This window comes from Equus asinus, chromosome 9 (assembly GCF_041296235.1).
Source record: "Equus asinus isolate D_3611 breed Donkey chromosome 9, EquAss-T2T_v2, whole genome shotgun sequence".
Taxonomy (NCBI): Eukaryota; Metazoa; Chordata; class Mammalia; order Perissodactyla; family Equidae; genus Equus; species Equus asinus.
In genome coordinates this window covers 10040993-10053440 of record NC_091798.1, presented here as the reverse complement: position 1 = coordinate 10053440, position 12448 = coordinate 10040993, and the positions used below count along the sequence as shown (strand labels likewise).

Here is a 12448-nt window from a genome sequence, read left to right as displayed (position 1 = left end):
GAATTGAAAGTTGATCCACAAATCAATTTTTAGAGTTGACGTCTTTACTACGTTGAGTGTTCCAATCTATGAACCTGGTGCATCTTCAATTATTTAGGTCTTTCATAAGCATTTTGTAGTTTTCACTATAAAGATTCTTTACATATTTTGCTAGATTCATACCAAGATATTTCATTTTAGGGAGCTATTGTAAATGACATTTTAAAAACATTTTGGTTTCTAATTGTTCATTGCTAAAATATAGAAATATGATTAATTTTTGCACATCCATATATCCATGACTTTGCTAAACATGCCCATTAGTCCTAGGAATTTAAGAAATTTTTTTTTGATTTTCTATGTAAGCAATCATGTTGTCTGCAAATAAGGATAATTTTATTTCTTCCTTTCCAGTCTGTTTGCCTCTTATATATCTTTCTCACCTTATTGCATTGGGTAGTACTTCCAGGTATGACGTTGAATAGAAGTGATGAGAGTGGACATTCTTGCCTATTTTAGATCTTGAAATGAAGGAATTCAGTTTTTCAACATTAAGTATAACATTAGCTATAGTTTTCTTTCTTTTTTTTTTAAAGATGCCCTTTACGAGGTTGAGGAAATTTCATTCTATTCCCCACTTTCTGAGAGTTTCTATTATAAATGGATGTTAAATTTTATCAAATGCTTTTTCTCCTTCAGTTCCCCTCCCAGGGTAAAGCCCACTTGTTTGTGGTGTATCGTTATTCTTGTCTACTAATGGATTTGATTGTCTAATATTTTGTTGGAGGTTTTTGCACCTATGTTCATGAGGTATATTGGCCTGTGGTTTTCTTGTCTTGTACTGTCTTTATCTTGTTGTGTATCAGGGTGATGATGGCTTCATAGAATGAGTTGGGAATAGCTTCCCTCCTCTTCTATTTTCTGGAAGAGATTGTGTAGAATTGGTGTTATTTCTTTTAAAAATATTTGGTTGAATTCACCCATGAATATGTCTGGGCTTGGAGATTTCTTTTTTTGGAAGATTTTAAAGTAAAAATTCCATTTTTGTATTAGTTAGGACTTGTTTGGTTTATAATTTCCACTGTGCTTCCTGTTTGCTTCTTTCTGCCTCTAGGTGATCCCTTGAGGAATTTGATGATCGGGGCAGAGGTAGAATGTAGCACCTCACTCCGGGCCTGTCTGTTCTGAACAGTCAGTTTCTCTGTAATCCTTAGACCTTTCCAGTCACCAGCTGAATTGGCGATGTCGTCACCAACTTTTTTCAGAGATAGACCCAGAGGGCTGATCTTGGGGGCTTGTGCAGGTGAGGCACGGATTTCCCTACTGGTATCCTTCAAGTATGTGGCTTTGATCTTATTGGAGTCGAGCTTTGGCAGCATGGTGGTGACAGCTGGTGTTAGATGAACTCAAATGTGGCAGGAGAGGAGAAAACTGTCTGTTGGCCTCCTCGGAGCCAAAAGCTAAAAGCATGACCCTTTACTTTTAACCTACCTATATCACTTTATTTGAAGTGAGTTTCTTGTTGACATCATATATTTGGTTCATGTTTTTTCTCCATTTTGACAGACTGTATTCTTTATGTATTTTGTTAGACCATTTATATTTAATGTAATTATCAATATGTTTGGATTTAAGCCTAATATTTCATTATTTGTTTTCTGTTTATTCCATGTTTTTGTTGTTGTTCCTTTGTTTTTCTTTTCCTGCCTTCTTGTGGGTTATTTGAACATTTTTAGTATTCCATTTAAATTTATCTTTTGTATTTTGGGCTTCATCTCTGTATATTTTTGGTTGCCGTAGGGATTACAATAGATATAACTGACTTTTCACAGTTTAATTGGAATCAGTACTTTACAATTTCAAGTGGAATATAGAAACATGACCACCATATTAATCCCTTTATCCTTCATTCTTTATGTTGCAATTGTCTTGAATATTAAGTTAACATACATGGAAAACGTCACCATAAAATGTCATAATTTTTGTTTTCAGCTGTCAAATGTATTTTCGAGAACTCAACAGGAGAATAATAGTCTATTGTATTAAGCACCTCTCACTACCATTTTCAAACAAGGGGCTTCTCCACATCACTCTCAGGCCCTGTTTCTTTCTGCAACCTCTCTCTGGCCTCACATATCAGGAAGACTGGATTTCCCATTCCTATGAGACAGGCCCTTCTCCTGGACCTTATTAAACTCTCAGAGCCTCTGGCTTGGAGTTATTTCTGCTTGTGAATAAACCACAAACTGTGTGGAAGGAACTATCTTTTTCCTTTGTAGGCAGCAATAATAGGGTCAAACACAAGTGTTTGCAATTGGCCTCCATGTAGCTGTCTACATTGTGTTGTCCTTAGCTAATTCCAGCACCGAAAATTATCCAGGCCTTTGGGAAGCAGAGAACGGGGAACTAAGACTTATTGGAATACCTCTGTCTCATAGACACGCATGCTTCTATTAATAGTGCCCTGTGCCGCTCTGATATGTTATAGTCTTTATCACAGAAACATCTCTCTCTCTCCACACACACACACACACAGAGGTGCCCAGGCGCACACACACATCCGTTTTGTTACTGAACAATATAGATAATATGTTTTCTCCTGGCTTTTTAGCTAATAGAGTGGATTTGCAGCATGTGAGCACTAACTAAGGTGACCAAACTATTTATCATGCAAACTAGGATACTTTGAATGTGAAGGGTATGCTGTTACTAATGTCAAGACAACTGAACCTCACGAAGTGCATCCTGAACAGCACTGCAGCTGGGGTGAATTACCAACAGTGATTTAAACTACAGCTGGGGGACCAGTGGAGATGATCTTGATCTCAGAAGATTTGAAGAGTATATGAGAACAATCCCCTGGGATGAAGTAATTCAGTAATTCAGAACCTTGTCCCCAGGCTGAAAGGGGTTTCCTTGAACACAGTCTCTTCTCATATTCATGACTACTCTGCAAGGGAAGTGTTATTATTCGCACATCACAGATACATAAATGGAGGCTTGGAGAGCGAATGCAAAACATCCAAGATCCCCACAGCCAGAAGTGAGAGAGCCGACACAAAGACTTTGCCCTCTCTGATTCCAGACACCAACCTGGAAGTCATGGACGTAATGATGCGTCCATGCTGGATGCAAACTTTAGTGGCGATGGATGAGAGTCTAAATCTCAGTTCCTGGTGCTATGCCAGCTCTGTGACCTTAGCTGATCTGTATGATCACAGTGGTGTTCTGAGAATAGTGGCTTATGTTTATGTAGTGCTTGCCATGTGTCCTGCTCTGAGCCAAATGCTTTCCCCATGTTATCACATTCACACCTTGCACTAACCCCATCATGTAGGTACTATTAGAAATCACATTTTGCAAATGAGGGAAATAGAATGAAAGAGCCTGGAAAAGTGCCCACTGCATGGGAGACAGTCAATAAATATTAGTTCTTCTCTCCTTACCACAGGTCAGAGCACAGTGCAGCTTCTGAACAATTCCGTGTTCCATAAAGTTGTTCCAGAAGATCTTAGGAGGTCTTCCCTTCTCCTAATAAACGTATCTCGGTCTCCAGTTTTTTAAAAAGGTTCAAGAATTGCTTGTTATATGGTGCACATTAATTTTGTGTGTGTGTGGCTAGGATCCCTCCTACTTTCTTGAAACAATTTTGTCCCATGTTGTGGTTGTGGCCATGCATGCGAAACAGCAGGTGGTGCCAGATGACAGATGGTGTGGGAACCCATTCCCCGGTGGGAGGGGGCGCGAGCGAGAGAGCAGGCAGGCAGCTGCCAGGAGCCCTTCCCCGCTTGCTCGCTCGCGCCTCGCTCTCAGAAGCTCCCAATCCAGACGCACACAAGGCGCTGTCCTTTCAGCACCACAAGCTCGGGCTGCGGAGGGAGGACTCCTGGCTGTCCTCTTCAAATTGGCTTGGCTCTGCTCTGACCCCCAAGAGTGCAGCACAGTAAGTAGACATTTGTTTTTGCTATAACCACTCCCCAATATCCTTCAACCCTTTACCATCCCTTTTACCCCCAGAACAAACCTATCTTGTCTCATAATGTTCCATCAGCAGGATTGACAAGAGAAATTCAGTTGTGCTGGGCTTCTGGGGGTGGGGTGGGGTGGGAGCACCGTTTGACTTCCAAGGGAGCTGGAGAAGAATAAATGTGATTTGTGTATTTAGCTGGCAATCTTGCAGTACAGAGGTTGCTAACTTTCCATGGAAGCAAAGAAAAAAAAAAATAGCCCTTCGCTATTGAGGAAATGGAGGCATTCCATGGCTGAATAACAGGATTGGGTTTGAGCCAGTCCTTTTTTGTTTTAGGAAACTGTATCTCCTGTACAACCTACATATCATGTCAAAGGGTACACTACACATAGAAACACTGAATGTATTTATTGTATTTTAGAGAGATTGCTGAAGAAAAGCCAATATGGTAAAATAGCAACCAGGGTGGTAAGGTGCAATTTATCACACCGCAGGGTGACCCAGAATAAGAGCATTTAGTTCGGCACTAAGAATAAGATTTTCACTGAGATTATATGACTACATTAGTTCTACTGTCTTAGATTATTTTTTTAAGCTTGTATATTTTTTGAGTAAGTCTTGGATTTGCCTTGAGTTTCCCAAATTTGAGATCTGTTGAACCCCATGGGCAGGTGGCATATTTTGATGATTAAAGAAGTTTTACTGGATAATGGGAATCATGTCAGGAAATCTGGCAGAAGATCGATGACTGATCTCTACATTGAAAGCTGCCTGAGTGGAGCTGTTGAGGACAGCGCTATTTTCTCCATCGTCAGCCCTCTCTTTCCCTGCCTCACCTCCTACTGTAACTAGAATCCCACTGCTTGCCTTAGGTCTGGGAAGAAAGGCATAAGGATGGTGAAGCTGAACAGTAACCCCAGCGAGAAGGGAACCAAGCCGCCTTCGGTTGAGGATGGCTTCCAGACCGTCCCTCTCATCACCCCCTTGGAGGTTAACCACTTACAGCTGCCTGCTCCGGAAAAGGTAAAGCAGGTGCTCTTCTCCTCAGCAGCCCCCCTGCTCCCCCATCGTAGGAAATAAAGCAGCAAAAAATCCCCCCCAAAACCCTCTCATTGCTTCCTCAGCCAAATATGTTCCCTTTCTTGTAAAATGTAGTTATTCCTTTGAGAGACATGACGTCTCTTGTGTTATTTCAGATTTATGGTAAGTGTTTATTCATTTTTTTTATTCACATGTACATACATGGGCCAGAAAATTAATCTTTTTAGAGTTTTATTGTAACAGATGAAGGATAATAAGCTTCTAGATGGTGACAGAGGAAATCTGATTTGATTATTTTGGGGAGGTGTTTCAAAAACTGACTGGTATAGATCTGAGCAGAGAGGATTGGACACAGTCCAACAAGCATTTAGTTTGCACCTATGAAGGCCCTGGCCCTCTGCTAGAGGTTGGTTATAAAAAGACAAATGAAAAAATCCCTATCTAGTATAATACTTACATTAGTATATGCGTCATGTTAAATGCTGAGCATTACCAAGACTGTGGGAGCACAGAGACGGAAACAACCAAATTCTGTTGCGGTGGGGAGGCAGCTGGGAGGGCAGGTTAGGTAAGCTGCAGAGGGGAACATTTGAATCTGGCTTTTGAAGGTGAGTAAAACCTTTCAGGTGGAGCACGGGAGAGAAAGGCATTTAAGGCAAAGGGCACGCATGTGCAAAGCATGGAGAGCTTTGGGGAAATAGCATGACTGGAGTAGAGTGTCTTTGGGGGAGGCGTGGCTGGAAATGAGTGACTGGCTGATGGCACATCTCCTGACATGGGAGTAGTCCATGAAAAATGGAGGTGGGCATTTACATACACAAAGGTGGGGGGGTCATCCCGTGGATATGGGTGGGAGAAACGTTATTGTTTAAGATGCAGCTGAGAGGACTTGGTTTTATAATGTGAGCTTTTGCTCGCTGTAAGAGAGAGATTTGGAGGCAAATGATGGAGTTCCCTGACTGAGGAGCAAACAATGGATCATTCCATCTGTTTCTTGTTCTCATTGGCATCTCCAAGAGGGCATTGTGTGTCTTAACCAATTGGCTCTATCCAATGAACAGAAAACGAGCCAAAGCTAGATAAAGGGCCTGCCTGATTGGCTGGGGGTTGAATCATCTGTTTTGAAAGTGCAGAGGTTGTCAATATGAGAAAGTGCCCGGGGGTGGCAGAAATAAAGAATACTTGAGCCATCCTGAGAAACCAATAAAGCCTTGAAAAATAAAATTTGAGCAGGCAGTTAACACTAAAGAGATGTGAAGGGGCAGTATTCATTGGGTGTCTGCTATATTTATATCAGGGGTTCTTGGTGTTTAACCATGTGTTAGAATCACCTGGGGAGCTTTTAAAATCCTGACATCTAGGTTACACCCCAGAACAACTGTATCAGAATCTCTAGGGGTGATACCCAGGCGCCAGTATTAATTAAATCTCCCCAGATGAGTCCTGTGTCCAGCCAAAGTGGAGAACCACCGTGCTACATGCACGCTTCCCCTGGGAGTCAGGGATGATGTGCTCACATTTATAGGCAAAAGGTGACGAATCAGAGAAATTTGGTTAGTAATCCAGGCTCACAGAAGGAGTAAGTGGCAATGCTGGAATGTGAACCCGAATATAATGGAAATTGGGGAAGAGTAAGGGGGATATTCTCTTGAGGTTTCGTGAGGCTTTAAGAAGAATCTTTACCCTCCAGCCAACAGCTGCAGCCTTGAAGATCTGCATGTGCCTGAGAGGTGTGCAAGGAAAAGGGATTGTGGTGAGGTTGCCTCTCCCACTAACCCTACACACCTGCCAGTCACCAGAGAAACCGTGGCTTCTGTCTTTCCCACTCCCCCCACCCTGTCCCCCTGCCTCCAAGGGCTTCCTTATTTCCCTGAGAGAGGAGGTAGGCCTGATAATCACTGAGCATTCTGTTAAAATGTACCAAAAAGCTGTCCCAAAGGCTGAAGGATAAATACACTGTGGACCTGCATGCACGGAGGGGGAAACCGATGCCTCCTGAAAGATGCAAATCCCACAGGAACACAGGCCCAAGGGCCACACCAAAGACTCCTCTAACATTGATGGCAAAGTTTCTCCACCAGGCAGGTCTCAGCTTCCTCCTCTGTGCGGGGGGGGCGGGCCGGGGGAGCACACCTACCTTGCAATTGTCAGAACAAACTTAGGTGTGGCCTCACATGTAAGGTGCCTGGCACAAAACCAACCAGAGGAGAATTCTAATGATCATGTCCAAGGGCTTCCTACATGTTAGGTGCTGTTCTGAGCCATATGCATGTGCGCACACACATGATTTTCTTTCATCCTTTCAATAGTTAATAGGATCCAATAAAGGAGTTGCTACTTTAATCCAGTTTTTCAAGATGATGAAACTGAGGCATGGAGTGGTCAAATAACGTCCCAAAGCACATAGTGGGTGGGCATCTGGAAATGTCTGGAGAACCCAGAACCCAGGCAGTGTTGTTCCAGAACCTTCCACCTCAACAGAAACAGGGAACCAGCTGGCCTGGGAGTCCACAACTTGGGCTTGAGCTCGAGCTCGGTTGCCACCCTACAGGGTGACTCGTGTGCATTTTTTCTCCTCCGGAGGCCTTTGTGTTCTCTTCTCTGTGTGGGAAATTATATTAGCAGTTTTCCGTGCTAGTACTTAGATTTTATAATATTTATAAGACTAAACAACTTTTTCCCCCTGATGTTTGAACAGATGTGTTAAAAGTGAATTCCACTCAAGGAGCCAAAGGGGTCCTCCAAAAGCTTAGTCACCAGCAGACTCTGAAGCCCCCTCCCCAGGTGGGTTCACACCCCTGCTCCACCTGCCTACTTTGGCTAGTGGCCTGAAGCGAGTTTCTTAAACTACCTCAGCCTGCTCGTGTGTAAAGCGGTGTGACAACACTGGGACTCACCCTCACAGGGCTACAGGGAACCAGAGCAAGTCCTGGCACAGCTGTCGGCTCTCTGATTAGGTTCCAGTCAGATGGTGAGTGTTTGAAGCTAAAATGGTTATCAGAAAGAAGGATATTTGACCCCAATGTTAAAGGATAGTTTTTCTTTTTGAAAAAGTAGAACACAGAGTGTTCTTGGTATGTAATACTGACAATCATCTTTAGATTTGCTCACCAGATACTCTTTAGCATGAAAGCTGAGCCTCAGGGCGAAATATTTTGGAGGCTAAGTGGAGAGGACCAGCAGGTTGGAAGTCCTTGCTTGGGGCTAGGAATGGGGCCATGCCCAGCATTACATCTGTTGTTTCAGTTAATCTTCCCAACAGCTGTGTGAGGTGGGTATTAGAGCACCCATTTCACTGATGGGGAAACTGAGGCTCAGATCAATGGAGTGACTGGCCCAAGGTTCACAGGCAGAGAGTGGAAGAGCTGGGCTTGGAACCTCGTAGCACCTGCCACCCCAACTTTTCCCTCTGCACCATTCTGCCTTCAATAACAAGGAGCCCCCACACCTGGAGAGCACGTCCTCAAAGTCCACACTCCCCCAGCCACGGCCACGGCTCCTCCTTGAGCTCTCCTGGACTTGCAGGTGGGGCCGGGGCCATCCTCTAGAGAGAGCATCCCAGCCTCCAGCGCTCCCTGCTTGCGCAGCGCCGGCCTCGGGAGAAGGGCCCAGCTGGCCTGGCAGTTGGCCTCCCACCTGCTCCCTCACTCTAACCAGCGCTCCACACTGCACCCAGGCTACCAGCCCTGAGGTGTGACCACGTCCTTCTCCTGCGCAAACCCTTTTCAGTCATCCTCGCAGGGCACAGTCCTCAGATCCTCACCTTGGCATTTGGGGTCCTTCATTATCTGCCCCCTGGCTTCCATTCCTACCACTCCCCACACTGTACCTTGAACACCAGCATGTCAGGCCTCCCGAGAGCAGTGGTTGGCAACCAGGGGTGATTTTTCCTTCCAGGGGGACATTTGGCAATGTCTGGAGACTGTTTTGGTTGTGACAACTGGAAGGGGGACGCTACTGGCATCTACTGGGTAGACGCCAGGAATGCTGCTAAATATCCTACAATGCCCAAGGCAGTCCCCTAAAAAAGAACTATCCCACCCCAAATATCAACAGTGCCGAGGTTGAGAAACCCTGCCGTAGAGTTTTCCGGGTCCTCTAGGATGTTTCATGCTTCTTCCTCCTTGCACATGCATCCCTCCCGCCCAGAATGCCCTTCCCACCCCGTTGCTGTCTGAATAGCCAATACCCCTCTTCTGAACACCTTTCCCGACTGTCCATAACTAGAGCTGTGGTTGTACTTATCGCACTGGAAGGTATTCATTCATTCATCCAGCACATCTGCTTTGAGTGCCTCTGTGTGCCAGGCACTGTGCGCGGCTGTGCCTAAACAGCCGTGAAAAGATAGGCATGGCCACTGCCTCCATGGAGCTTCCAGTCCACTGGGACTTCAGACAAGCCATCACACAAACAAAAGCACATGGATGCAAGTTGCAAGACGGGCTGTTAAGGAAAGAATGAGGTGCTGTAACACAAGAGAGAACAAGACTTAGGGGGACCTAACAGTGATGGGCATGTGGTCAGGGGACGTCCTTCTGAGGAAGGAGCCCTGGCTGAGCCCTAGAGGCTGGTGGTCAGGGAGCAGGGGCAGAGGCAGCAGCGTGCGGACAGGCACTTAGGCAGATGGAGGAACAGTCATGAAGCCAGCTGCTGGGCGTGCGGAGTGAGGGGGACAGACTCGGGGAGTGAGGCGAGGGCGGTACGGGTTCATGTGAGGCCTGGTGTATTTTTGCAGAGGAATTTAAAAGAGGAGAGTAAGAGGATCCGATTTCTGTTTTAGGAAGATTCCTCTCGCTGCTGTGGGCCACTCTAGCGACAAGGGACTCATGCTGGGTCTCCTGGTCTCTTCTTCCTCTTTCTTTTCAATCTGTCCCCCTCACAGCACCAGAGTAGTTTCCCCCAAACAGAAGTGACTGGGTGTCCTGCAGCACGCCCACCAGGAGTGGTGGCAGAAGAGACAAGAGTGGAAGGCAGGGGATCAGGTAGAAAGCCACTGCCGCGTTGGTGAGGGCGACGGTGGTGGGCGCTAGGGGAGTGGCGGAGGGAGTGGGCTGGATTATGTAGGCGTGGTGCCAGGTGAGCACTGAGAAGGTTTGCCCCCAGGCCTGAGGGCCTCGGCTCTGCCTCGTCTCTGTAGCCTTGGTCCTGGCGTGCAGTGCGCAGTGGGAAATGCCAGCTGAATGACGCCCCCTGTCCCTTGCCTAGCTTAAAGCTGGGCTTAATTTCTCCACTTGCCAGGTGGCAGAATAGTCTAGCATCTAAGCAGTTGGGTGGCTTTCCCAAGGCCATGGGAGCAAGGGCTTGAGAAGCTGGAACACCACCTGCAGATCCCAAATTCTAGGATGTGTCTTTGCAGCCTTCCTGCCTTTGGTTTATCTAAATGACCACAATAACCCAGATGTCCCCACAACCCCTGTATAAGGTTGCTTCCATGACCCCACTTTACAGATGCAGAAATAGGCTCAGGGAGGTGAAACGCAGTCCCAGGAAACACCCGGAGGAAACTGTGCAGCCAAGATCTGCACTGGGATGTGCTGGGAGATGCCAGCTAATGGAGGCAGGTCCACAGAAAGCAAGCCACGGACAGGCACAAACCTACCGTGGCAAAGCCACAGGTGAACCGTGCACTCGGCAGCCAGCTGCCTGGTGCTGGGCTCTGGGCGAACTTCCACCTCTGTCTGGAGGAGGTTGGTCACCTGCTCATCAAGGAGAGAAGTGCAGACATTTAGAGGTCAATTATGGATGTTTGGCACACTTCAAATTTTGCGTGGTAGACCACGCGCACTCTAGTCCTGGAGACCTGGGTTCAAATCTCAGCGACGCTGTTTACTTACTGTGTGGCAAGTTGCTTAGCACCTCAGGCCTTTGGTTTTTTCCAACTGTAAAATGAGCATAAGATCTACGTAATAGGGTTACTGTGAGGCAAACACATGAAAATTGTCTAAACGGCAGACAGAAGGAGCACACTGATATAGTTTCCTTTCTTTCACTGCACATCTGGAACATGTCTGAAGTTGACATTTTTGGAAGATGACTGTAAAAGCAAAACGTGCTGAGAAGGATGGGGTTTCATGGGTAGGGGTGCAGGGGCCCGACGGGTGGACCTGGAAGCATGCTGGGCAAAGGAGACACCACTCTGGTCCCTGGTCTTGTATGCCTTCTTGGCCTCTCTCTGGTTTCACCAGAGGGTTTCTCTCTCTCCCTGAGCCAGAGCATCATGTAGCCGGCAGCCTTTCCCCGGAGAGCGGCCAAAACGCCATCTCTGCAGGCATGCAGAGCCCCGTGGTCTGCTCTTCAGGGTCTCGCAGGAGATGGCTTATGTCACCCCGACTTGGGGCAAAATCTCTGCCTAGATGATTCCAACATAGACATAAAATGATCACGAAGCATATTAGAAGTTTTTCATAATTTAAAAGCTTAATTTAAAGAAAATGTAACTTTTCCCCTATTAGGTTGGGAAAAAAAATGACAATGCCCAGAGCTGACAACACTGGAGGAAAGCAGATCTCAACATGCTCCCGTTGGTTATGTAATCTGGTGCAATATCAGGGGTATTTTGACACTGTTTATACAATTTAAACTCTGGCTACTGTTTGGTTGGTATGCTTCCTACTGGCAGGAAGTTATCCTATGGGTATATTTTTGCAAGTATGCAAAAGCCTATATATTAAAAACCCTGGAATGTTCCATGAGAAGGGACTGGCTAAATAAACTCCGGGGCACGGATGTGGAATACTAAGTGATTGTTACGAGAACAAGGCAGGCTTGCTTGTGCTAATGTGGAAGAAGCGACAGATGCAGCGCTTGGTTAAAACAATTTTAAAGAGCATGGTTTGCAGTGATCTCATCTGTGGAAACATGTGTGTATGTCTTATTCTTATAATTTATAAGACAGTTTTGGGAAGACACGCAAGAAACCACGAAATGTTTAAGGAGTGGGGATGGGGCGAGTGGGGCTGATGGAAGACTTTTATTCTGTAATTTTCATGGTTTTTTACCAGGAGCATGTATCAAATTTTCTATTTTTTAAAAATCACCCCCATTTCACAGACGGTGAAACAGTCTCAGAGAGCTGAAGTGGCTTGCCCACATACACACACACAGAGACACTAGAGCAAGCCCTGTTCCTGTACTTGGAGGGAGACATTATAGCAGTGCAGTTTGAACTCCACCTATTTGCTGTGTGACCTTGAGCAATTTTATTAACCACTCTGACCTCTCCAATTGTTAAAATGAAGACAATAATATCTTCTTCTAAGAATTATTTTAAGGATGAAATGAGAAAATACGTGTGGAATGTTTATCACAGTGCCCGGTGCTTAGTAAATGCTTAATGAAAAGTTTTAATTTTTATTGTTGTTGTTGTTATCATCAATTCAGTCCCAGAATCAGGACCACTGTTCCTGGAGAGCACAGGGCCTGGCCCGAGGCTGCAAGGAAAGTTGAGCAGTGAAGTGC

At 45.7% G+C, this 12448-nt stretch overlaps 1 protein-coding gene across 1 annotated transcript in view; it reads left to right on the top strand.

The window, feature by feature from the left end:
- The first annotated feature begins 3717 nt into the window (after positions 1 to 3717).
- NSG2 (neuronal vesicle trafficking associated 2) overlaps positions 3718 to 12448 on the top strand; it is a 64035-nt gene continuing 55304 nt past the window's right edge. The window contains exons 1-2 of the mRNA XM_014832955.3: positions 3718 to 3922; positions 4822 to 4972. Coding sequence (XP_014688441.1) covers positions 4844 to 4972 — 129 coding nt within the window. The 5' untranslated portion in view covers positions 3718 to 3922; positions 4822 to 4843. The remainder of the gene's footprint in view (positions 3923 to 4821; positions 4973 to 12448) is intronic.